The following is a 27791-nucleotide window of genomic DNA, read 5'->3' on the forward strand; positions in this document are numbered from 1 at the left end:
ATTCAGTTTTTGGAGAGTTCCCAGAGTTGAGATTGTATCTAAAACTTTGACTCTGAGGCCAGTGCTCTTCCTGCCTAATTCTGTGCCTGATTCATTGGCCGTCTCTTGTGTTCCATATTAAAGCTAGTCTGGTTTCAGGCACCTTTAAGTGACACCTGTGTGCTGAGTCACAGTGGATTCAACATGTTTTAACTTAAAACCCAAAGTGAGTTATGTTTGGTTCCTTGGGTTTGAGCAAGTTATCTCTGAGGATAAAAATTGAAGGGTAGGTTTTTGTTTTGTTTTATATCATCTGGACTGTTCTGCTTGATCAGCTGAAACTGAGTGAGATCAGAGGATAGGCCTAGTTAATTTCTATTCCAGTGGATCATATTCTGAGCATACACCTACCTTCCACTTTGGTATCTGCCTTTTATTGTATTTTATTAATTTTTAAACTTTTTACTTTGTATTGGAGCATCGCTGATTAACAATGCTGTGACAGTTCAGGTGTACAGCAAAGAGACTCAGCCATGCGTGGTACCTACCTTCTGTCTTTGCATGAACGAACTTGTCTTTCTGAGAGAGACTAAAAACATTACACCCTGCCTCTTTCCCAAAAAGCACCCAGCAAGTGTGCGTACAAGGAGCTGAGTGTTGCCACTTTTCATTTATCTTTCGTGCCTTTCTTTCAAACCCCGTCTTGAAAAGCAAATGATCACTGACTGAGAATTTGTCTTGTCTTTATTGAATTGTTTCCCTAGTCATTGAAACTTGCATGCCTTTTCTGAGCTTGTAATAGTTCTCTTTGTGATGCATATTATAATTTCATGGATACTAGTTTGGCAGAAACTTCTGGATGTGATTATTGTGTTTGTGAAAACATAATAATCTCACTGAGCAGAGTCTTCTGGTAGTGAAAACAGTGAAATTAAAGCAATATTCAAAGTAGGAATTGACAGATTGCTTTCTTTAAGTGTTTTGACAATATCTTTTCACCCTTTTTTTTTTTTTTTTTTTTTGGTTATAAGTAGTAGTTTGCCTATTTTTGTTACAAGAAATATAAAAATGACTTTTGTTGCTGGTTATTCTGTAGGATCAAGGAAAATTACTTGTTCTTTCTTTGAGTATTGCTATGTGTTGATTGATTTTTACAACTCTACTTATTATTCCTGTCTTGGCAGATTTTATTAAAAACAGCTTCTTAGGGATATAATTTACAAGCCATAATTTTCACTTATTTAAAGTGTACAATTCAGAAGTTTTCAGTGTTGTTTTTGTAAATTTTTACTAGTACATTTTTCTTTTCTCTTTCTGCTGGGTGTGTCCACCCTGCTTCCATATTACCATACCTTTAACAAATTTGGTTAATGCTTATAGTTTGGGGCAGATATAGGTGGCATAACAAGGAACTCTTGGAAACTACTAACTTAAGGCACTTCCTGATTACTCTATGGCTTTTTATTAACTTTATATTAGTGCTATTTTAATGATGAATTGATCATGTGTCAGCTGTGCCTGTGAGTCATTAGATCCAGCCTGTTTCTCATCTCTACTATCCTTCTTTCCCCTAACCCTCACCCTCATACGCATCCAGTTTAACTTGTTTACCTTAAATATTGCGTCGTTTCTCAAAGGTGGCAGAACTGAGCTCTGATGGTTCCGCAAAGGCACTACTTTACGTCCCTGAGACTTATGTGGAAATCGCTATTGTCTACAGTAACTTTATAAAGAGAGCAGCGCCAGTATTCTGTTTAGCCCAGTATCTTTTTTATTTGGGAAACCACATTGGTTAGTTGGGGAGTAAAAAAGATAACCAATTGAAAATAATGTTACTTATCCTACAAAATCCCATTTTGAACAGCTCAAAATTATTGTCATTGAATACTTTTTAGCTCCAGGACTCCAGCATCGAGAGTGGGAAGTGAGAGGTGGTGGATGGAGACTTTGAGATAAAATCTAAATGCCTTAGCATCACCTGCACTTAACCCTATGCCCAACTACACTGTACTTTTTTTCATTTCCTGAAACCTGTCATGATTATGGAGACAAAATATAGTGGTTAGACTGAAGATATATTTAGAATTTAACAGGACTTATTGTTTGGATAGAGAGTGTTAGGGCAAGAGTATGGCTGCAGATGAATTCCAGGATGTGGTTTATGCAGCTGCATAGATGATGTTCCCAGTTCATTCAGGAAGGAAGCCCAGAACGAGGAAATGTTTTGGGATTTGGAAGATGACGATTCTATTTGGAGAATATCAAGTTCACCCAAGTGGGACATTCACAGGTGGTTGGGTATATATATCTGAAGCTTAGGAAAAAGAATAAGGCTGGAAGGATTTACCACAAGCCCAGTAGACACCAGTGTCTGGGAATACAGAGATGGCTTCTTGTTCAGGGAGCTCCCAGTCTTCCAGAAGAGACAGAGGGCAAGTGGAAGGAATGTGTTCAACGGTGGTATCACCTGGGAGCCATAAAAACACCAAAGAAAGGAAACAGGAGTATGTATTGTCACCAAGTATTGCCATGAATGAAACCACCCCTGAGAGGTGAGGAGACTCTGAAAGGAAGATCGTGGGACCCTGAATACTACCAACATGTAAGAGTTGAGCAGATGAAGAACAGCCTCCAAGAAGATTTCATCTCAGTGGCTGAAGACAGAAAGAAAACTAGAAGAGTGTGGGAATGTGAAAGCCAAGAGAAGAGACTCTTCAGGAGGGTGTCAAGCAACAGAAAGGTGAAGTGAGATAAGAATAGAGACAAAGGCAAAGTGGAAAATGTTCTCAGTGGACTCATCTAGATGTGGTAGGAGCACTGAGGAGAGTCATCTGAACCAGCCTGCAAGGACAGGGAGGTTTCCTGAGGGAGGTGGCTCCTGGGACAAAGAATGAGTGACAAGAGTTAATTAGACGAAGAAGGAAATTGGAGTAAGGCAGACTCCAGAGGGAGCAGCCTGTTGGAAGGCTGAGAGGTCAGAGAGCATGAAACATGTGTGGTTTAGCCTAGCTGAGAGGGGTAACAGAAATCCTTCAAAAACTTGACTCAAGTCACAGCAAGAGAAATTGAGTGGAACATATATGTAATTGAGGTGCTTGTGAATATTTTAAACAGCAATAGGATAAAACAGTAAGCAAGAGAGGTTGATAAGGGACTTGATTAATCGAGTGATGAGAGGAGGGTTGGAAAGAAGCACAGATGGGAGATAGCAGATACGGAAGGAAGGGCATTATTCGGGGGTTTAACAGTGAAGGAGGTAAATACACAGGTGAGGTGGAGAGTAATGAGAGTGTGCTTTTCACAGTGAAGTCAATTATGGGAGGTCATTTTGTTTCCCCAGCACACATCATGGTGCTCAGCATATTGTGGTTGCTCCATAAATACATGTTGAGTGAATTATATCATCCTGAGTCGCTTGAGAAACCCACAAAGAGGCACGCCTGGAAAGCAAGATGGCTTGCCAGTCTGGCTGACACATACTGACTCTCTCCAATTCGCTGAGGTTTGGCAGCCTATCTTTGTCTGCCATTTCTTGTTAGCATTAATGCAATCCACGTGCTTCTCAGTGGTGTCGCAGAATTAGGTGTCATTAGAATAGCTCTGTTCCTTAGTGACATTCATAAGAGCAGCTATTTCTTGAGCAAAGACCAAACTAGTTCTTTCCCTGTGAAGCGGGCAGTCAGTCCACATGTACTGAACAGAGTCTGCCTGCAGCTGAGACAATAGCAACTTATCCTGCCTGTCTGGTCATACTCCTTACACATTTGGACATGGTTCACAGATGCATTATATGGAATGAATCTGGCCCAGAAACAGACTTGTGTTAGCATGTGGGGCATGAAAGAGGCCTCAGTTCTAGTCTTTCTTCTGCCTTCTCTGTGGGATCTTGAGCTTCTGTCTTCTTCTCAGTGCATCAAAGGATGTGAAGCCAAATGATTACCATTACTAGAATGGTAATTACTAGAACTACTAGATTCTCATGTGTGCTAGAAGTCACTGACCAGGGTTTGTATCCACTGGTTTCATCAGTCCAAAGATTGTATCCTCAGTTCTTGACTTCATTATTCACCTTGTTTTATGTAAAAAAAAAAGTAAGAAGGCCAGTTTTTAATAACAGCAGCTTGCATGTATCTAGCACAAATTTGGCCCAGATATTATTTTTAGTATTTTATGAAAAAAGTGAAAGTGAAAGTCACTCAGTCGTGTCTGACTCTTTGCAACCCCATGGACTATATATACAGTCCATGGAATTCTCCAGGTCAGCATACTGGAGTGGGTAGCTGTTCCCTTTTTGGGGGGATCTTCCCGACCCAGGGAAGATCAAACCTAGGTCTCCCGCATTGCAGGCAGATTCTTTACCAGCTGAGCAACATGTTGACTGACTTAATCCTCACAACAATCCAATGCGGTAGGCATTACTACTCTCCCCACTTTATAGATGGGAAATTAAAGCACAAAGAAGATAAGTTACTCACATAGGTTCACACAGCTTATAAGTGGTGGCATGGACATTCAAATTTAGGTGTTCATTTGACTCTACCAAGCTGCCTCTCAGCTAGAATCCAGGTGGTAACTGGGCCAGGGACTCAGGTGTTTCCCTAGTAGGAAGGCTCCTCTGTATCTCTTTTCAGTCTGAAATAGCTGTTCTCTGTCATTTCACTGAGACTCATATTTAAGCCCTGGCCCATGCACACTGTAACTGAGAGACCAGGCAGAGTCTCAGCTCACTCACCTCGGTTGTGGAGATGACAGTAATGCCTCCTGTCTAGGCTTCTGGAGTTCAAATGAGATCAGGTCTAGAAGAATGTGTTAAAAGAAGGAGAAGGCTGTTGGTCATAATTTTAATAATTATTATTACCTGTGCTTGTATATTTTTGAAGAATTTGTGAAACGAGTTTCACTGTATTTTAAAGCTTGGATTCCTAAAATAAAGGAAGGAACTTCCTAATTTAGGTACCCAGTGCTAAGGAGGGGAAATTTTCAAATGAGTTTATCAAAGCTTTCTTGTTTTAAAAGTTTAATCAAAGCAATTTTAATAGCTCCTCCAGAAAGAAAAACTCAAACAGAACTTCAGTTTTGATGACTTTTTCCCTTACCCAAACATCATTACCATTAATAGTGGACACCCCAACTTTATAGACAAGAGCCATGGAGCATCAAGGCCCTGTTTTGACCGTTAGTTTAGTTGTCTCAAAAGAGGTCAAGTTTACTTTCAGTTCCATATGGGCCTATTTAACTTCATATTTTTACTGTTTTTTTTAATTAATCCCCAAGCATGACCAAGAACCGTAGATGATAACTGTTGCCTCTAAGGGAAATCAGGTTGAAGTCTACAAATATGCTTTCCAGAGGGTGAAGCAGTTTAAAGTATCTTGCATATTGCCCTGTTAGTGGGTCACACCTATTGGCTGAATTTATAAAGAAGAGTGAATTTTTTTTTTGTAAGGAATGCAAAAGTCATTAACTATAATTGAATTAAGGATATTAGTAAAGTGTCACATTTGGCAGTTGTTTTTTTCCAATTGTTTGCTTTAAATGAAGTATTTAAAAATAGGAATGTTTAGGGGGAAAACCCTATATACCTATAACATCCAGATTGAAAGAAAATGTCACTGATATATTAAGTCCTCTTTATACCTCTGATTATTCGCATAGAGGATACCCACCCTTTCTCCATAAAGGCAACCATGCTTCTAAAGTTCTCATATAGTTATTTACTTGATTGCTTTTTACATCATACTTCTACATACATTTATGTTAATAGACAACATACAGGATTGTTTTGTTTTTTAATTCTAAATACAAACTGTAAGCTGACTTTTTTTTCACCAAACTTTGTGCTGATACATTTATTTCCTTTGCTGTATAGTATTGATATCTTATTTAAAATATAACCCAACTATCCATTCTGTCTTTTCCAAAATTTGATAAATTTTTTTAGTCATTATTTCAAACCTTTGTGTATGTGTCTCATTTTCTCTCTGGCCTGACCTCCTGGGACTCAAATTACATAATTGTTAGGTCTTGTGGTATCATCATGTAGGTCACTGAGGCTCTGTTCATTTTTTAGAAATCTTTCTACCACTTTGTCTGTTCTTCACTTTGAATAATTTTGATGACTCAGTCTTCAAGTTCACTGATTCTGTCATTGCCATTTTGATGTTAAGCCCATCCACTGGGCTTTCTTTTTTGCTGAAATTTTCTACTTGTTCATTCATCAAAAACACATTTTCCTTGACATCCTAGTGCATGTTATGATATTTGCCTTAAAATCATTGTCAGTTAATTTCTACATCTCAGGATGGGCCTCCATTGATATACTTTTCTCCTCAGAATGGATCACATTTTCCTGTTTCTTCTTTGTCAAATAAGTTTAGATGATATTGTAATTGATTATATTATAGACTCTGGATTTAGTTATGTTCTTTGCAAAGAGTTTGTTTGTTTTAGGAGGCAGTTAACTTGGTTGGAGTCATACTTCACGCTCCATATTTCCTGTGGTGAGGAGTAGCAGAAATCTCTACTGAAGTCATTTTAGTACTATCTGAGTTCTTTGGAGTGTACTCTTGAATACATGGGTCAAGGGTTGGCCTAAGCAGAACTGGGTGCTCCCTTTGTGTGGCTCTCTCCTTTCCACAGTTTCCCAATTTACTTTTAAACTGTTGTAATTGCCATTAAAACTGTTTCCTGGTTCTTAAGCCAGTACAATTATGGATCAAGTCTGAGTTTTAGTCATCCCACTTGGCGTGAATTAGGTGTGTCCTGGGACAAAAATAGTGCCTTCGGTTTCTTCCCTGTGTTGATCCCTTTCCAGTTTCTGCTTGCTTTCAGTCGTTTTTTAGTCACTTACGTTTTACGTTTTGTCCAGAATTTAGAGTCATCTTCTGTGGGATGGCTGACCTAATAGAGCTACACCTGTATTACTAGCAGCTAGAAGTTGTGATCCTGAATGACTTTTATATGAAATTTCTTATTTTGTAGTTTCCACAGTTTCATGCGGTTCCTTTTCAGAACTGCTGGGTATGCTTCTTCTAGTCTCATTTAAACAGATTGTGCAGCTCTTTGAGGCTCTGCATTTTTGTAGGAGTCTCACTTCTAGGTCCCTGCCTCCCATAGTCCTAGGATCATGTCTCCTTACAGTCACATGGAGACAGAAAAGTTATCTCAGACCCTTTATCTATGATCAAAACCCTTTGGGCCTTTTCAGCCTCAGTTCCAGGATACCCATCTGACTTTATTTCTTCACCTTTGGAAACTGGAAGCTTTTTCTCATTATTGTTTTTGGTGCTGCTGCCTCTGTTTTTATCCTTGACTAAGTATTTTTAAAAATTGATCTTCAATTTATTCAGCAGTTCCATGTTTGTAGTGGGAAATGGGCACCTGCATTAGCTTAATCCATTTTGTTTTCAGACAATTGTAGTACTTTCTATGTTGTTCTTAGTGGCAAACAAATAGACCATTCCCAGAATACAACTCTAGCTGCTAATTCCTTTACTAATGAGGGAACTGAGTTCAAGAATTGATATATGGAGTTTGGACAGAAGACTTGTAGCTCTTAGAATACCTAAGGGCATAGAAGGAACTAACATTGTTTCAGCATTTACTATGGCCTGAGCTCTGAGCTACTCACATCATTTAATTCTTGTAATTCCTTACTTTAGTAGTATTATCTCCACTTTACACACTAGGCAATGGAAACTTCAAAGAGACATAAATACCTTGTTTTTCAGCCTAAGGAGAATTAGAATTCAAGCTATTTGACTCAAAAATCACATACTTTCCATGGTACTCTGCTGTCTCAACAAATATTTTTTTAAGTATATAGAAGATTAAAAAATTGAGATTTTGCTGTGTTTACCACTGGTCAAGACAAAAGTTTGAGAGCTCGTTAGCGCTGTAGAATGTCTAGAGGAGTTTATACATGTGTGTTCGCCAACTTCATTCTTTTCATGGGTGAAATTCATGGGTTATCAGTGAAAATGCTTTCCGTGCTGACTCACACTAATGGAGGTTGTTTGCCAATTCTTTGGAGGGAAGTGAAAAAAAGGAATCGTAGCCTTTTAGACAGCTGGACAGAATTTTAATGATCAAGTCTATATGTGAGAACATAGTTTCTTCAGTTAAACAGCACTGCCATCATAAGATACACAGAACAGTTTTAAGAAAAAGAAGCAACAAAAATAGAATGAATGATTATATGAAAACTCTTGAGTTAATATCTATAGTTTTTTGGTCAGTATGTATCATCAAAAACAACATTGTGCTCATTAAAAAAAAAAATGTTTACTGTTCTGAGCCAGTGAAAGAAATTTTGTCTTAAAGTGATTTTAATAGAGATTAACTCTACCGTGGAAAAATGTTTATCTTGTTCATCTGTTGCTCACTCACCGAATCATTGGTGTTCTTAATCTCCCTTTGTAAGAAAAATGTTTATGTTAATATCATTTAACATAATTTATCAGCCAGAATGAAGTATGTTTCTATAAATTTATGTGCAGTTAGCTTCCTCTCCTGAAGACCCATCACAATGCTTGCATATTCTATTCTTGACCATAAAAACTTGAGTATTCATTTAACGTTGAAGGATATTATTTTTAGAAGTCTGACCACAGTTTATAGCAATGTTAGTTACCTTTCTTTTTATAAACAAGAATGTTTCCTTTGGGATCCTTACTGGATTTAAGTCAGTTTATTGGCTGTACCAAGTCTCTCACTCATCATATCTAGTAAGCTTATTAACAATCTTTGGAGTCAGGAGGGCCCCTCTTACGTTTTCTCTTCAATACAAACGTTGATATGTACATTGTGACTTATAGAGGCAGGAACAAATCTTATTTAGATATTGGCTCAGAATCATCACCTAAATACCCTTTGCATTTGGGCTAGGTTTTAATTTCCTGGTTGGGGTTCCTTAGAATGTGTTCTTTTCTTTGACATTTAGTGGTGCTGAAAGAGGAGTTTTCCTTATAATAATGTACTTGCTGTAAAGTCCTAGATATAGAGAGTTGCTTGTTAATTTCAGTTTTTACATGAGGAAACTGAGTACTAAAGTCCAGGTTAGTAAGGCAAAGTCAGAGCAAACCAGGCAGCTGACTCCCATCAGATTGCTGTGTGACCCTGAGCAAGTCACTTAAGCTGTCTGTGTCCTCAGTTTCCTTGTCTGTATAAAAGGATATTAGAATAGAACCGTCTCCATAGGGCTGTTGTGAGGGTAGATTGAATTAGTGCATGCAAAATGCCTGTATCACTGCCTGGCACATGGTAAGCACCATTCGAGTTTACTTTTTATTGTTACTGTTAACTTCAGCGTAAAATGAATTTCTGCAAGAGAGGAGATGGTTCAGTGGTTCATACTGGTTCTAACACTATCTGAAGCCAAGTTTCCTGGATAATAGAACCTGAGAGCAGCAAGAGAGAGAGGGAAAGAGAAGAGAGGCAGCCAAGTGTCGAAGGTGGTACATTCCTTGGCTGGCCACAGCTTCACGAAAGTTGGCCAGTGGTTTGGTCGCATAGGAGAGTTTCCACGTTGGCTGTTCAGTAGCAGTGTGCTCAGCACAGTCAGGCGAGGAGAGGGGAGTGGAGTACATCTTCCATTCTCACAGATTCTGTGGCTTGGTCCCCCATTGCCCCTTTGCCCCCTCTCCCTGCCTCCCCCAGTACACATGCACAAATTCCGAGGAAGCCGGGTTCCAGCCCCTGGTACTGTGCCTCCTCAGAAGCCTCAGAATGAAGCAGGCCTTCTGTCAGTCTAGCCAGTGGTGGGTGGAGCCAGAATGCTGGAGCTGTGATAAGTCCTGCGGGGTTGCACCATGGAGGCTGTGTGGAAGCCCTGCCCTTAGCCAGGAGGAAGTCAAGATGACTGGTGGCATTAGGAGAAGAGGTAAGAGTGGTGGTGATGGGCATCTCTAGTGAGCTAGAGGCAGGGCCAGGGGCCACCCCCACCACTCACATCGTGCACCCTCAGTAAGCTGTTATAGCTCCATGTCTTTGATTCTAAATGAGATTTTTTGAGGATAAGTGATTCATGTAATGTGCCTTTAGTATGTGGCTTAGAGTTGTTGTTATTTAGGCACTAAGTCGTATCCCACTCTTTTGTGACCCCATGGACTGTAGCCCACCAGAATCTTCTGTGCATGGGATTTCCCAGGCAAAATTACTAGTGTGGGTTGTCTTTTCCTTCCCCAGGGGATCTTCCCAACCTAGGGCTGAAACCTGTGTCTTTGGCATTCACAGATTGGTTCTTTACCACTGAGCCACCAGGGAAGCCCTTGGCTCAGAATAGGTGCTCAATACATGACTGATAATATTTTCCTATTCACTCATATTTGAAATAGACATTGGTTTCTCTTAACACTTGTATTTGGCTCTGGAAATGAAATATCTATTTAAACTCAAAGATATGACAGAAATGAACTAGAAAAAAGCTGATATCACTGCAAAGAGGGTAATATTTAATCCTAGAACGTGTCAAAAGAAATGACTGAGAAAGCCTGAGGCAGAGAACAGAGGCTATCAAAGAGGTCAAAGGATTTAGGGAAAAATTATGGGAACTGAGAAATTATTTTCCTGCTAAAACTTGCTTTTGTAATTGTAGATTCATTTTTGTTTTTAGCTAGGGAAAAAGAAAAGAGAACGTGGTTTCCAATTTCTGTTCTGTGGACACAGGGAGTGAGATGTTTTGGCATCATTGTCTCCAATCTTGATACCTCAAGGGAGAAAAGCAGTCAGTGTTAGGCCAGATATTTATCCAAGGCTTACTATGATGTCACTGGAGTTTGAGTTTAGTACTTGAAAACACATTTATGATTTTTGCATTGCAGGGAGCATCAAATCATTTTGTACAAATCCTTGCTGTGTAAAATGTTTGGCGGGGGGGATTATGTAGTATGGATCTGCCAATTAATTTCATCAAAATGAAAACTCTTGGTATGAAACCAAGAAAGAAGGATGAATAAATGGGAAACTTCTGGGCTCTGGAGGCTTCAAGACCAGAGTAGATATGAAGCTCAAAAGGAGGATAGCGTTTGGGAAATAAACTTCCATCTCTGGGGACCATGTAAGTAATAGCAAGTCTGTCCTGTTTGCATTTTACAGAGGAGAACCCATGGAGGCTGTTAGTTGCCCAGATTACACTGATAATAAGGGAAGAATGAATTTAGGTCATCTGACCTATTCCCTACACCACTGACATTTAATTATCTGTTCAAGGTTCAAAAAACCCTCCAGTGATATTTGTGTAACCGATGTTCTCAAAAAAATTCAAAGATCTAAGTAAACATTGAGTTGGGGTTTTTTTCCGATGTTATTTTCTCAAAGTATATAAATTGGAATGTAAAATATGATAATACCATTTAGTTTATTCAAAGTCAGCTAAACTCAAAAAAATTTTATCCAAGGCTTACTGTGTCACCAGAGATTGAGTTTAGTACTTGAAAACACATTTATGATTTTTGCATTTCAGGGAGCATCAAATCATTTTGTACAAATCTTTGCTGTATAATATGTTTGGGGAGGTTATGCTGCTGCTAAGTCACTTCAGTCATGTCCAACTCTGTGCGACCCCATAGACGGCAGCCCACCAGGCTCCCTCGTCCCTGGGATTCTCCAGGCAAGAACACTGGAGTGGGTTGCCATTTCCTTCTCCAGATTATGGACCTTCCCAATCAATGGGGACCTATCAATTAATTTTATCAAAATAAAAAATGGGAAAACAAGAAATTCCCATGACTCCATTTGGTTTTAAATGATCTAATTATAATTCACTTCATATTCATCTTTGTGATTTTTGATTTAGAAATCCACTGCATTTATTTTCCTTGGTAAGCAAACATCACATATTGAAAAAAAAATGGGGACAACTTTCTAAATTAGAAAGAGAAGCAGGAAGTAAATCACCATCATCTTCACAAAACAGAAGTTGAGATTTATTTTTATTATTACTATGCCTTTTTTCATTGTTTTATTCTAAGAGTGTGCAAAGTAAGGAGTACAAGTGTCCATCCATCCTGCCATTCCCCAGTTCCACTTCTGGCTGGTTAAGGAGCTAGACTTTGGAGTCAGACCAAGCAAGTTCAAGTCCAACTCTATCACTTCCAGCCAGGTGCCCCTGGACAAGCTGCCCATTTCTCATCTTAAAAATGGGAGTGACAATGGGACTCGGTTCCTAAGGTTGTTGTGAGGAGTCACCGAGGGCATACAATTCATCTTTTTGTATAGTGCCTGGCATGTAGTACATATTCAGCCAATATTAGCTAATGTTAATATTTATTTTAACATTAATAGTTGTAGTTAATATTATTATTCTTGTAGTTTAGCTAAGGCAATATTTATGCACGAATCTGGTAAGGAAAATATCTGTTCTCTTTGATGTTCTGCTTCCTGATCATGTTGAAAATTAAAGATCAGAAAACTCTAAATTTCTCTGATTTCACCATTAGATAAGTGTAGGTAATTATAATTAAATGTTCCCTGCAAAGATGTTTAATTCTAGTATTTAAAACCAGAAAAAAAAAAAAAAAAGCAAAACCATTTACTTCCCGGATACAGACACAAATAGAAATAAAACACAGCTGCTGTTATCACTCTAAGGGCTCCATCTCTACTTGGTACCAAAAGAGATAATGATCTTGCAGTATGTTTATAAGGAGGTAACAAAATAAATTACATTATCTCAAGTGTACACATTGAAGGCTTTATCCTGTTGCTGGTTAAAATAGGCTATAACTATAACAACTGCTCACCCACCATTATAGATTATTTCAGATGAAAGAAAATATGGGATAATAAATTATGATTTGACAGCATAGGAGTGTCAGTGGCCTTGCAGCTTGATATTAAAGAATAAAACCAGCAGTACAATTGTTGGACAAAAACTCAACACAAAGCAGCCATGCACTCAAGTGAAGGCAGTGATGGACAGATAGTTTGGTTCTTTTTCCAGTATTAAATGGTGAGATCTTCAAAAAAGCCTGAACAAACCTACAAAGCCTTTGGGTCAGCTGCATTTCCATGGAACCTTGTAAAATATTACAAACCATAAAAATAAAGACTAAGATGAAGTCGAGGAGAGTATCAGGTTATGTTGTTTCCAAAATTGTAAGGACAGTGGAGCTAATGGGATCCCTTAGAGGGGTGGTGATTCAAGCAGAAAGTATCTATTGTTACAGAAGTTCAGCTTATATAAGTGACTAATTTATAGACATTCAAGCCCATAAAATAAAATTAATAATTACAAACTTCTATAACTAAGTCCATAAGATTTCAGAGCCAGAAAAAATCTGTTTTATAAATTCAACACTGACACGACTGAAATAAGGTTAGATAGATTATTTAACTAAATAATCAAAATTTTGAATGCAAATTATTCAGGCTAATCATAAGTACCAGGTAGGATCATTGTGGGTACTAAATAACATAACTGTGCTAAAATGGTGCTGCGGGCATAGTAAATACTTGAGGATAAAAGGTAAGAGGACTCCTTTCTGTTTCTTTTCTCACTCTTAAGCTTTTCACAGATTTATATCCGTTTTTCTTCCTTACCTGAAACATGATATGTTTTGTTAGACTGATCCAGTAACTCTGTACTATTTATCCCAATTAGCTTGCAATGTGTAAATTATTCTCTGTGTATCTTAAATTCAACATGCATTTTTAACAGCATTAACACATTAACATTTTAACATTAACATTTATTCTTTTAATATTAACACTGTCCAAAAGGAAAGTCATTTGAAGCAACCCTTATTTTCCTTTGCTGTGCTGAGAAAGTTAACTAAGTTACCCATTAGACTGTTTAATCAATGGAAAATACCTAAAGTCTTGACAGATTCACAAGTAGCAATGATATGATGTAATTTCTTACTTGTTTTTCCTTGTTTCATTTCCTCTTAAGTTTTTCATTACCTTGTATTTTAAATAAAGCAAACCCTGGCTCATTGTTGGCATTTAATAGGTGCCTGTTGAATTGAGAGGGAAGGAATTAAATGTTTTAATTATGACCAGAGGCACTGACTTCTCATATTCATATGAAAAACTACTTCAGTTAATTTCTTGGGATGGGAGAAGGGTTAAATGGATTACATTATAAGGGAGACTGAACAATTTATAGCATCTTTTATTTACACTTAAGGTTTTATTGTTAAAGGAATCCTGGAGATGAAATGGCTCAACGTCTTTAATTTATAGAGAAGGAAACCAAGGTCCTGAATTTAAATGGCTGAAGGATGCAAGAGGAATTCATTTATTTTTCTTTACATTTGAGTCAGCTTCTAAAGGGACTTGCTCAAGGGCACTGATTTTACTAAAACTTCCATCTATTTTAGGGGCACTTACGCATCTACAAAAAAATATGCAAAAGATAAAGACTATGGTTAAGAACATCAGCTTTTGGGTCAGAGAGACCTGGTTTCAAATTCCTTCTCCATCTCTTACTGGTTATATGACCTTGGACAGATTGTCCTAAGTAATCATCAAATTATGCAATCTCTCCATGCTTCTCCATATTTCCTTGTCAATAAAGAAAGAATGACAAACCCTTGTCCTCTTCAAAGTGGACATAACAAACCTTCATAGATTTATTATTGATGATAAATATGATAAGGTATATAAAAGATTATCACCAAGCCAGGTGATGGTAAGTAATCAGTATACATCAACTATTATTATAACATGAATTAGAAGTGGGAAAGTTGAAGGGAAGTGATAGAGGCAAAGATAGTCCTGAATTTTGCTAGCAGTGAGCCACTAGTGGGCTCCAGGCTTCTTACAGCCAACATGGAGGAGCAGACTTAGACATATTGAGTCTGTTTATCTGGTCAAATCAGAACCTCCCTCCTCTACTCCTTTCTTTGTATTTTTATACAATTTCTCTTTCTACCAAACATATCAGTATAGGCTTTAGAGACTTGCTGAGTAACAGTAAGGGCTCCCCTAGTCTGCCCAAGACTCTATCTTAGCATTTTTCACAAAGCCTTCCTCTGCTCCCCACCCCACACTTCTTGATAGCTCCTGAAGGAGAGAATCCACCTAAGTGTCTTCCACTTAGCATATGCCATTCTCAGGAAGGCCAAGACTGTGGGGGAGGCCAGGGATGGATTTGAGGCCATGTAACTTATTTCTCTCATCTGCTTTAGAAACTCCTTCCTCCCAGGAACCAGCCTTGTTCATCTTTACATATTCACTCACTCCATCTCACAGTGAGTAGGTGGTGACCAGTCTTATTCATCTTTACATATTCACTCCATGTCACGATGAGTAAGTGGTGGATACTCAGTAAATGTTTGTGATTTGCAGTAATAAATGCACATATGTGGAGGAGTTACTGGTATGGAAGCCCTCCTATTTTTGAGTCTGGTCTGGAGAGATTTATTACAACCAATATGGATTTTTCACCCAACTCCAACAACAGCACTCACAGCTGAAATCTCAGTATTTTAAATGAAAAATAAAATCTCTATGAACTCTTCTTCCCTAGGTACTGATGTGCAATGACCTGTGTTATTAAATGTCAGAATGAAATAGAACCAGTTTTCTTAAAAAGAGAGAAGTGTAATTCTTGCATTTCTGGTATCTTTCAGAAAAGGTACACTAATTGGTTACCTTCCAGGACACGTATATCACTGTAACTCACGTAACTGCTGCTGCTGCTGCTAAGTCGCTTCAGTTGTGTCCAACTCTGTGCGACCCCAGAGACGGCGGCCCACCAGGCTCCCCGTCCCTGGGATTCTCCAGGCAAGAACACTGGAGTGGGTTGCCATTTCCTTCTCCAATGCATGAAAGTGAAAAGTGAAAGTGAAGTTGCTCAGTCGTGTCCGACTCCTAGCAACTCCATGGACTGCAGCCTACGAGGCTCCTCCGTCCATGGGATTTTCCAGGCAAGAGTACTGGAGTGGGGTGCCATTGCCTTCTCCAACTCATGTAAAGTCAGGGCCAAACCTCATATCTCAAAAAAATAGAAGACACTCTGCTTGGGATGACTCTTTGTGACTCCATGGACTGTAGACCTCGAGGCTCCTCTGTCCATGAAATTCTCCAGGCAAGAATAGTGGAGTGGATTGCCATTCTTTTCTCCAGGGGGTCTTCCTGACCCAGGGATCAAACCTGGGTCTCCTGCATTGCAGGCAAATTCTTTACTGTCTGAGCCACACTAGAAGCCCTCTATCACCTATAGGGGAAATGTATCGATAGAAAGGTTATACTACATAAAAATACTTTTAAAATCTGTATATTGAAATTATTGTAAAATACCCTAAATTTTCTGTAGAAAATATTTAAAGTTAGTTATTTTGATGATATTCTTTCATGTTTTTGTTAGAGTCAAGAATCAATTCCTTTTCACTGAGAAAACGATTTCCAAATCCATCTATCTTGAGTCTCTCCTTACTAACCACATTTAATAAAATTGGATGAAAGATAATACTGGCACTTATTCAATGTGGTGTTTCTTTTTCTTGCTTGCTTACTTACTTGGTATACAATTAAGTATCTCACTCCAATTTAAATTACAAGCTAGGAATACTTTAAATGTTAAACTGGAAAATAAATTTAAAGGTTGTTTGAGGTAATTGGGGCTTACATAGAGCTAGTGGACTTGTTTCCATATGCTATATGTAAGCCTGGATTCAAAAACTAGAATAGGGCTTAGGGTTTTTTTGTTTGTTTGTTTTAAATAAATTTCTATTGGAGTATAGTTGATTTACAATGATGTGTTAGTTTTTGCTGTATAGCAAAGTGAATCAGTTATACATATACATATATCCACTCTTATTTTCAGATTCAGTCCCCATATAGGTCATTACAGAGTATTGAGTAGAGTTCTCTGTGCTATACCGTAGGTCGTCATTAATTATCTATTTTATGTATCGTAGTGTGTATATGTCAATCCCAATCTCCCAATTTATCCCTCCCTGTCCCCTTTCTCCCTTGGTAACAATAAGTTTTTCTGTATCTGTGGCTGTATTTCTGTTTTGTAAATATGTTCATTTGTGCCATTTTTTTTAGATTCCACATATAAGGAATATCATATGATATTTGCCTTTTTCTGTCTGACTTCACTCAGTATGACAATCTCTAGGTCCATCCATGTCGCTGCAAACAGCATTATTTCATTCTCTTTTAAAATTTGACCACAATAGTAAGTCTGGTAACTCTTTTCTTCTTTCCTAGCCCCTTCGCTTTTACCCTGTCTCAAGCCAACATGTCACTGAAAAATGAGCCAAGAGTAAATACTTCTGCACTGCAGAAAATCGCTGCTGACATGAGTAATTTGATAGAAAATCTGGATACGCGAGAGCTCCACTTTGAGGGAGAGGAGGTGGACTGCGATGTGTCTCCCAGCGATCCCAGGACACAGGAAGGTAAAGACTGATGATCTGAGTGAGTAGAAAGTTTATCATGGTTTCTTGGCAGAACACAGATTTGAAATAACGAGCAAGTGATTGATCATCCTTGCTGATGTCACAACACTGAGCTGAGTTTCACTAGCTGTTTTCTTGTTGTAGCACATTATGATTCTTAAAAAAGATGCCTGTAACAGGCAAGTGATGCTAGTATCATTGTATTCTTATGACAATTTTATTTACTTTTTTATTTTTTAGTGTATATCCCTTTCTCTGCTGTTTATAAGACTCAAGGATTTAAGGAGCCTAATATACAGACATATCTCTCCGGCTGCCCAATAAAAGTTCAAGTTCTGGAAGTGGAGCGCTTTACATCTACAAAACAGGTCAGAGCGTATATGGACTCAACTTGTATTCATCAATATTTATGACTTAACACACTGACTTTCATTTTCCTTCCTTCTGGCTATGACTATGTCTTTAACTTTCAGTTTGTGTTTATGTTTATGACTTCTGAGTCCTCTTCACCTCAGATTTTTGCATCCTTCTCATTTAGCCTTTATTCTTGTATGCCTCTTCCCCCATTCTGGAAAAAAAATTTTTTTAAGGTAATTAAGACAGTTTACAACTATAATACACTGCAAAGTGCCTTTCCTACTCTTCCTCTCTGCCCAGTTTTCTGTTCAGTGTGGACTCGGGGGGCATTGCTATTCCACCTAGAATGCCAGTTATAAACCAAGGAAAAGTTTAGCTTTCTTAATACTTGTTCAGTAAGAAAATAATAATGCTACCTGACTCTCAAAAGGAAAACATCTGGGAGGCTGCACGGTCAGTGCCTTTGCCCAGAAGTGGTGCTGAGAGATTTCTTTGCACGTACTCTGCCACTCTGGCTTGTTCCTTACACCACCCCTTAAGCTTCAATCATGTGCTTTCTCTTTAAGCTCTGGAAAGGCATTGGGAGTAGAATGTTTTCAACAAGGAAACCTGAACCTCTTGAAGAGCACTGGGCTAGGAGATGCTGTTAGGGTAGTTGTGTTTACTGTATTCCTGACTGGGTTGCACACTTGTTAGGTCTGAGTGTAGAGAACATTGCTGCAGGCTGGTGGCCTTTGTCCCTTCCGGCTAAGCTCTGACTGACAGAATAAGGCTGTCATTGACTTCTGCCTCTGGGGAAGTGGGGAATAACCTTTCTGCCTGGGGCAGACTCTGGAGGGTGGACTGTGCTGCCTGCGTTTTGGTGGTTTTGCCTGTTGCTCTGACCTGAGCTTTTCCTGGTAGCTCAGACGGTAAAGAGTCTCCTTGCAATGCGGGAGACGCAGGTTCAAGCCCTGGGTCGGGAAGATCCTTTGGAGAAGGAAATGGCAACTCACTCCAGTATTCTTGCGTGGACAATCCCATGGATAGAAGCGCCTGGCAGGCAACAGTCCGTGGGGTCACAAAGAGTCAGATACAACTGAGTGACTTCACTTTCACTTTCTGTCCTGACCTACCTGTGCGTATCCTAACCTCTAGTTTACAGCCACCTCGGTGTCCAGCTTTCCTTCAGCATCTTCCTATGAGCTGGGTCCTTATCTTTGATACACCACTGAACACAGCCTACCAAGAAATGTCTCTAAGATGATTTGCCTTATATCACCTACCAGCATTTAGATTGAGAGGTGATAACATGTGGAGGTTAAATGCACAGATTACAGAGCCAAACCATGTGGTTTAATTCCTGTCTTTGTATTGTGACCCCCAGCCAGTTACTTAACATCTCTGTGTTTGAGTTTCCTCCTCTGAATAATGGGTATAATAGTACATATTTTATAGGTTTGTTATGAGGATTTAATAATAATAATAATAAATGGTATTGTATAATGTGGACTTGCCTGGTGACTCAGATGGTAAAGAATTGGCCTGCAATGCAGGAAATGTGTTCAATCCCTGGGTTGGGAAGATGCCTTGGAGAAAGGAGTGGCTATTTAATAATAATAATAATAATAAAAATAATAATATATGGTATTGTATAATACCAGAATATAATATATTGTATTATACAAGTATATACTATATAATACTGTGTATTATTATTACTACATATCTCCTAACATTATTCATGAAGATAAATATTCAAGCCGCCAAACCAGGACTTCTCTTTGCTCATACTTTTCTGTCAGTAAAATAAGTTTAGTTCTATTCTTTTTTTATATATATTAAATTTTTTATTTTGGATCCTAATTTTTTAAGTATAATTGATTTCCAATATTATATTAATTTCACACTTCAGTTCAGTTCAGTCACTCAGTCGTGTCCAACTCTTTGTGACCCCATAGACTGCAGCATGCCAGGCTTCCCTGTCCTTCACCAGCTCCCGGAAATTGCTCAAATTCATGTCCATCGCATTGGTGATGCCATCTACCCATTTTATCTGCTGTCATCCCCTCTCCTCCTGCCTTCAATCTTTCCCCCATCAGGGTCTTTTCCAGTGAGTCAGTTCTTCACATCAGGTGGCCAAAGTTTTGGAGTTTCAGCTTCAGCACCAGTCCTTCCAATGAATATGCAGAACTGACTTCCTTTGGGATTGACTGGTTCGATCTCCTTGAAGTCCAAGAGACTCTCAAGAGTTAATTGATTTCACATTTTGTTTTAAATCTTGGTCTGTGTAGGAAAAGCTAAGAATCCTCCTTGTCCTACTTAGTGTTTAGTTTACTAGGAAATATGAACTGACTCCGTGTAGTTTGAATGTCATTCCAGGTAAATAAAAATAACACCTTTCTATGACTGAATCTGTTCTGTGTGCCAGCTCATGGTAGGCGCTTCTCTGTTCACTCTCATGACAGCCCCCTAAGGACAGACGCTACTACCCACCCTCCCCAGCAGGTCTCCCACGTGTCCCTCCTGTTCCTCCTCCTTCCCTTTGCTCCGCCTCTTGAGACTCCCCTGCCCTTGTCCTCTGGCAGGGCTCCGGCTATGGATAGCCCAGACCCAGTTCACTCTGGGTTGGATGCATCCCTTGACCAAGGCACCTCCCCCCTACCCAAGGTAGCCTCTTTAAGTGGCCCTCTCCTTCCTGCTCCAGCACCTGGTCCTGCCCTTTGTCCCTTCAGAATGAAGTGTGCCCTCCTGAGTCCTAGGTTACTGTCCAGATTTCCCTCCTCTTATCACACCTTCATGGGCAGTCCCTTTATTACAACTTCTCACACTGTTCCAATTCCAAAGCATTCCAGTAATTCTGCTGAGATATTATCTGACTGAAGTGATGCTTGGTTAAGGCTTCATAGCTAGTACGGCTGCACCAGGCAATTTCAGACCTTTAGATGCTTCAAAAAGGATGGGACAGGCTGTTGCCATTGCCCCACACTGTCTTAGAATTGCTAAGAATTGTCCAGAATTCTCGCTTTATGTGTGAGGGATAGAACTTGACATTTGTAATGTTTTTAAGTATTCAGTTTTGTTAGATTGGGAAATATAATCCTAGAATATGTGGCAGCTTGCATAAATTGTATAATTGTTCTCATTTATTTGACTCGTCTTAAATTGAGCATTTTTCACTCAAATGCAGAGTTTCTGGTCACTCTGAGTTCTCCTGCATCCTTCTTTGTGAAACACGATGCGGCATGATGCCTATAATGTTGGTCAAGGTGAAAGGCAGCATATAATATTAGACCCCAGAACTAGGTCCTTTTAACTTCTGGCTATAGTCATCGTCATGGAGCCCAACTGGAGGCAAAGCAGGAAATAGATTTGAATGTTTGCCAGTGATCTGTTTGGATTCTAGACCTAAAAGCACAAGTTACATTGATTCTGGGCTCATTTTTTTTTAATTAATTTATTTTTTGGCCACACAGTAGGGCAGTGGGATCTTAGTTCCCTAGCCAGGAGTCAAATTTGCTCCCCATGCATTAGAAGCACAAAGTCTTAACCACTGGAGCACCAGGGAAGTCCCCTCAGGCTCATTTTTTAATACTACAGTTATACAGAGTGGTCATGCTTTAGAAGTTTGCAGAATATACCAAACATCGGTGATGAATGGCACCAGGCCTGGTCACCCATCGGGTTACTGATACCAAAGCCTGGATAAACTAGCAAAGGAGGGGACATTTACTTTTTTTTGCCCCAGCACCTGTCACCATGTATGGGGCCTGGATCTCCCAGGAGGGGCCAGTGTCCTCTAGGTGGTCCAGTGTCCATCACCCTCCCCTACTCCCCACACACCATGGGAACTGTCAAGATCTCCTGTGCTTTACAAATCTCTCTCCATCTGCTGACACTTTTTGCTTTATCAAAACTTTTATCCCTCAGGTCTGTTAGTGCTTCTGATTGAATCACTAGTCAAGATATATTTGCATTTTAAGAAGAAATATTTTTAAAATGTTAAGTGGAAATTCATCCTAGTTAAGTAGTTGGGGAAATATTTTGTGTGTAGGAAGATCATTTGTCCTTTTCCTTCTAATCATCCTGTACCTTCCTAGTCACTGGTGTAGCTAAAGGACAGAGAGCTATTGTAGACCAGGATGGACCTCTCAAGGCATTTCAGAAGGAGAGGGCATTGGTGTCATTTGTGAAGAGCAAAACTGCACTAAGATTGTGCTCCACAATGGAACTCATTTCCTTCAGCTTCACTCTCACCCCCTGCATTGTCTGTTCACTGCTTGGACAATCTCGTGATGGCTAATTAGGGTTTTCATTCATTGTCTCTTTTACCTGGCTTCTTGTTTCAGAAGTATGTCTGTGTGTCTTTGTATTTAGAACAATAAGATTTGTGGAGGTTTGCCTTTGATATAAGTCAGAGTTTGTCTTGCATATATCATAAGATGAATAGTTAAGAGAATATTACTTCTGTAATCAGTCATTTTTAAAAAACACTTTGCTTCCTTACTTACACAAAATAAGTAAGCTGGATTTAAAGATACTTCCACGTTACTTTTTAATTAGCTATTGTACACAGAGAGATGTTGTTGTTATCTAAAATATCAACCATTTTTATTTACCGCTATAGGTACCAAGCATCAATCTTTACACTATTGAATTAACACATGGGGAATTTAAATGGCAAGTGAAGAGGAAGTTCAAGCACTTTCAAGAATTTCACAGAGAACTGCTCAAGTACAAAGCCTTTATCCGAATCCCCATTCCCACCAGAAGGTAACCCAGAATTGACTATAACGTTATCCCAGTATATGGGTTGGATAGAAAGAATATTTCGGTTCATATTATTGGTTAACTAGTCCATTGTTGCTAGATATTTCTTTTTATTAAATAGACTCTTCTAAAAATAAACCATCTCATGAAAAATACTATGAGAGTCATGGTTCAAAGAATAATAAATATTTACATTGCGTGTGTGTGTGTGCATTTTAGACACACGTTTAGAAGACAAAATGTCAAAGAAGAGCCTCGAGAGATGCCAGCTTTGCCCCGCACATCTGAAAACATGATCCAACAAGAAGAACAGTTCTTCAGTAGAAGGGTAAGTCCCTTCGCTCTTCTGTTGTTCTGAGCAAACTGCCGCACTGTAGAAAGATGGCATTGACTGACGGTTGAGGTGGGCCTTGATGCAACTTCTCTTACCATCACCTAGGCTGGTTTACCTCTCGGGAACTAATTAGGGAAGGCTTCTTCCCCAAGCCACTCTGGCCCTGGGGAGCTTGCATTCCCCCAAGGAGGAAGAGGGTTCTGAGGGAGCTGCACTCCCTACAGGAAACTTTTGGGTTTCATTGTGAGTCAAGATTGAGCTCATAGTTGAGGGCTTTGAGATCTACTCTTTTAAAATCATCTATTTCCATATATTTGCTTCAGAATCTATAGTGGCTTATCCTAAATATATGTAAAATCTCATTCCAAGACCATAGATGGAGCAGTGAGGGTCTGGGAAGAGTAGGACAGAGTACAGACACCTCGGGACAGGGGACACTTTTGCCCACTCGGCTTCAGTGATATGGTGCTGCCTAGGGCAGAAGAGTAATTTGTTTCTAAATTTAATTAACAATTAAGTGTCAGTGTTGGGGGCTTCCCTGGTGGCTCGGTCATAAGGAATATTCCTGCTAACGCAGGAAACATGGGTTCAATCCCTGATCTGGGAGGATCTCACATGCCTCAGAGCAACTAAGCCTGTGTGCCACAACTACTGAGCCTGTGCTCTAGAGCTTGGGGCCTGCAACTGCTGAAGCCCATGTGCCCTAGAGTCTGTGCTCTGCAACAAGAGAAGCCACTGTGATGAGAAGCCTGTGAACCGAACCAGAAAACAGCCCTCGCTTGCCACAGCTAGAGAAAACCCCAGGCAGCAACAAAGACCCAGCACAGCCAAAAATAAAATAAATAAAAAATATTTTTTTTAATTATTTTTTTAAATGTCAGTTTTTTTTGGTAATCTGGAACTTTTATGCTTTGAAAGAGATGTGTTCAATGTTCCTTGTCCAGTGATAACATTAAGGAATAATTGAATGACTTACTGAAGATGGGAGGATCATGCCATTGTCATTAACTGCTTACATTTTCCTTTAAGTATGATGGTATCTTTAATCTGAAATATATGTATTACAGAAACAGCTGGAAGATTACTTGACAAAGTTACTAAAAATGCCCATGTATAGAAACTATCATGCAACAGTAAGTACTTTTCAGTGATTTAAATTCTGAAGTAATTTTATAAAATTGTAAAGTGTCGGCTACATTTTAGATCATTTTATTAACGCAAGTGCTTGTATCCACTTCTGCATTATTCTTTAAGTTAAACTAAACTAAATAAAATGAATACAAAATTGATTTTATTGTATAGCATGGGGACCTATAGTCAGTCTCCTGTGATAAAGCATAATGGAAAAGAATATTTTGGCAAAACTAATACAATTATGTAAAGTTTAAAAATAAAATAAAATTAGAAAAAAAGAAAAGAAAAAGGCTCTGAAAAAAAAAATAAAATTAAAAAAAAAAAAAAAAGAATGTCTATATGTATACTACTGAATCACTTTGCTGTACAGCAGAGATTGGCATGACATTGTAAATCAACTATACTTCAACAAAAAAGTAAAATTTAAAAAATAGGAAAACAAAATTGATTTGACAGCCAGGATCCAGTTTAGGGTGATGCTATTTTTAAAATATCAACTATGATAGTTAATATAACAATAAATTTAAATGAACTTGAAATACTACTAAAGATTATCTAGAAATGCTACTAGATTATCTAGAAATCAACCTTCTTCACTCCTCAGGCTTTCAGAGGAGAAAATGTCAAAATGCATTTCTAACACTGAAGAAAAAAAACATTGAGTAGTAAGTCAGAGAAGGCAATGGCACCCCACTCCAGTACTCTTGCCTGGAAAATCCATGGACAGAGGAGCCTGGTAGGCTGCAGTCCCTGGGGTCGCTAAGAGTCGGGAACGACTGAATGACTTCACTTTCACTTTTCACTTTCATGCATTGGAGAAGGAAATGGCAACCCAGTATTCTTGCCTGGAGAATCCCAGGGACGGTGAAGCCTGATGGGCTGCCGTCTCTGGGGTCGCACAGAGTCAGACATGACTGAAGTGACTTAGCAGCAGCAGCAGCAGTAAGTGATGAAGACAGTTGAACAGAGTTGAATACCCAAAGATTGTACTGTAATTACCATCTGACTGGCCTGTGATGCCTGTAACAGGCCTGTCTTTTCATGTGAAAGTGAGAAGCATGGGAAACGCTAAGGAGAGGAAAAACTCGAGAATTCTGAGAAAAGAGAGGAGAGGTGGTGGGGCTTAGAAACAACTGCAGAGGTTATGTTTGGGAGGCACTTAACTGGCAAGCAGGAGGAAGTGGGCTTTACAGAAGGCATCAGAAAACAATGAGCTCTGCCTTCAGAGGCCCTTGAAGGTGGGGTTAGGTATTTAAAGGGTTAGCTTCAGTTATCCAAAGGTTCAGATCATTGAGAGGGCACTGGATTGTTAGAGTTTGCACCTGTGTATGTAAAACTGTACTACTGTGGAGCGTGACCATGTGTATATGGTATATATGCAGAATTTCAGAGTAGGTGCAGGTATGATCCAGCCTCTGGTTTAGAGAATGGCATGAACAGGTGAACAGAAAGAGCGAAGCCCTCTGTATTTAGGAAAGGAAGCAAGAGTGCCTTGACTCTCCGGAGTTTTCTTGCTGCCCTATAGATGCCTGCCTCTGTTATTTGGAGACGGGCAGGGCATGCACCCAGCTGGTCCCCTTTACACACAAATGACCTGGGACTGGGAAACCTTCTGCAGCAGCGTGCACTGTGACATTTGATGGTCTTAAAGGAGCTTCTGTGGTTTCACAATCCTGAAGAAGAGTTTTCCCAGGGAAGCCAGCAATTTGGGTTCAACCAGAGACTCTCAAGAGAAGGCTGATGGGAAATATTTCTTCCCTTCTAGAATTCAGGAATGTGCTTCTTTGAAAAAACATAATGAATAAGAATGTTACTTCTATTATTACTAAAAATGGGAGTCTAATGTTGATTTTTAAATGTTTGCTGCTACTGCTGCTAAGTCGCTTCAGTTGTGTCCAACTCTGTGCGACCCCATAGACGGCAGCCCACCAGGCTCCCCCATCCCTGGGATTCTCCAGGCAATTTAAATGTTTACTTGTATTCAAATGTTCATATTAACTTCCTTTCCAATCATAAAAATCTTTTAAAATCTGAGCCATGTTGTATTTAGATAGTCCAGAGTGTCTTCTAAACATTTCCTTTGGAAAGGGAAACCTAGTTACAACTGATAAAAAAAAATGAGAAGTAACATATATTTATTCAATTTTGTTTTTTGGCCATGCCTCATGGCTTGCAGGACCTTAGTTCCCCTACGAGGAATTGAATCCAGGGCCCCAACAGTGAAAGCACCAAGTCCTAAACACTGGACTGCCAGGGAACTCCCTCATTTTTAAGGGCTACTTAGATTATTCTCCCCAGTAGCGGTATTCTCCAAAAGGCTTCAAGCATAGGATCTGTCTGAACATTATTTTCCTCTCACACTAATGATAATCTGACTTGGAGACTAGCTTGCAGGGCTCTGCCTGATACTTGTGAAATTAGATTGGCATCCGTGTGTCTCTTTTGATAATTGTGAGACATATTCAAATTTCTGTCTGCAAAAAGCATATAGAAGTATTAAAATCATTTTAATATAATCATATATAATTAATTTATATTTTTACAAGCCCCAGAAATTTTGAGATATTATTATCTCCTGGGTTTGTTGCTTGTCCTTTGGCATGGGAACCCTTTGGTCCCCTATTTTCCTAGAATTTAAATTTAACAAGTTCCTTTGGAAAGACAAAGGATATTGATTAGTACATTATTTAGAGATCAATAGCCCAATGGAATATTGTCAGACTAAATTAATCATTAAATTCTTATTCCTGAGATTTGCTTGCTCAAGTTGAGAATGGAATTTTTATCACTGAAGAGGCATTGAGACATCTGGACAATACAATGTTTGTTAAATTTCAAATTGTATTATTTAGGTTTGTTTCTAAATTGACCTGGTCACATTTGTTTTCAATCCCATAAATCTATATTAGGATATTTATTGCCAAGGATTTTTTCCCTATATAATAGCACTAGTTCTTTATTCAAATTTCTCTTTAGTAAAACCTTAGGATAAATTTGAATTTTTTTCTTAATACACAGCTTTAAATTTTCCACATTGCTAATGTGTGTTTTTTTATTTAGATGAAATTCTCTACATTTAGCAACTTTTGTATGATATTCTGAAGTTACTGTTTCTGAATTATTTCAAATAATATTCCTGTTGTCAATAATTTGATAACAGCTATATGTGCATAAGAAAATATCCAAGTATTAGATGAATGGTTTCCCTGATTTTTGCTTTTCATTTCCTATTCTTCTGTTCAGCTAGTCTCTGACTTTGAATAAATTAGTTACACCTCTGGAGAAGTTTCTTCCAGTATAAACTAGGATTAGTATTTTTCTCTCTGCTCCCTAGAGATAAAATGAGAAATTCTGGCTTAGGATTTCAAGACATTTCGAATTCTATGGCTTAAAGTCTGTAATATCATTTCTAATAACCTATGTATTTCTATATTTTCCAATTAGAATACATTTCCACAAATCAGAATTTTAAAATGTATGGTATCGAATCACCATGTTTGATATAAGAAATAAAATATAAAGACCTTGACTTTCAAAATCCTTATAAAAAGTGCTATGTGAGAATATGTTTGATCTGAAGTTTTTAAAGATATTTAAATCCTTTTGAATTTTAAAAACTTCTTCCAATCACCCTAAGAAAGAAAATCAATTGGACCTCACAGTACTGACAGCTTTGAGAGATGTGTAATTTTTTCTTACAAGGTTAATATTAGGCAGTCACAATCACATAAACAAAACTTCAAAGGAAAATTGTTATAGTTCATTTTATTAATCCCATTTATAAGCCCAGATCAAACACCATTTCCTCTGTGATGTCCCATTAGTTAGGAAGCAGTCATCCTCTCCCTGTATCTCTATTAATAAATACTTTCACATGTAACTGT

At 38.7% G+C, this 27791-nt stretch overlaps 1 protein-coding gene across 9 annotated transcripts in view; it reads left to right on the plus strand.

Annotated features, from left to right (window-relative positions):
* The window catches only part of PLD1 (phospholipase D1), a 272923-nt gene that overhangs the window by 74893 nt on the left and 170239 nt on the right, over nucleotides 1–27791 (plus strand). For 7 of the 9 annotated variants that reach the window (XR_009736360.1, XM_061415861.1, XM_061415905.1 and 4 more), the window contains 5 exons: nucleotides 17143–17333; nucleotides 17574–17701; nucleotides 22297–22442; nucleotides 22659–22767; nucleotides 23841–23906. Coding sequence is in view for 8 of the 9 variants with exons in the window: in XM_061415861.1 (XP_061271845.1) it covers nucleotides 17174–17333; nucleotides 17574–17701; nucleotides 22297–22442; nucleotides 22659–22767; nucleotides 23841–23906 (609 nt within the window). In the remaining variant the exon portion in view is untranslated. Of the gene's footprint in view, nucleotides 1–9502; nucleotides 9860–17142; nucleotides 17353–17573; nucleotides 17702–22296; nucleotides 22443–22658; nucleotides 22768–23840; nucleotides 23907–27791 lie in introns of those variants that run through there. The other 2 variants (XM_061415856.1, XM_061415868.1) reach the window with 2 other exon arrangements.

This window comes from Bos javanicus, chromosome 1, assembly GCF_032452875.1.
Source record: "Bos javanicus breed banteng chromosome 1, ARS-OSU_banteng_1.0, whole genome shotgun sequence".
NCBI classification, from domain to species: Eukaryota; Metazoa; Chordata; class Mammalia; order Artiodactyla; family Bovidae; genus Bos; species Bos javanicus.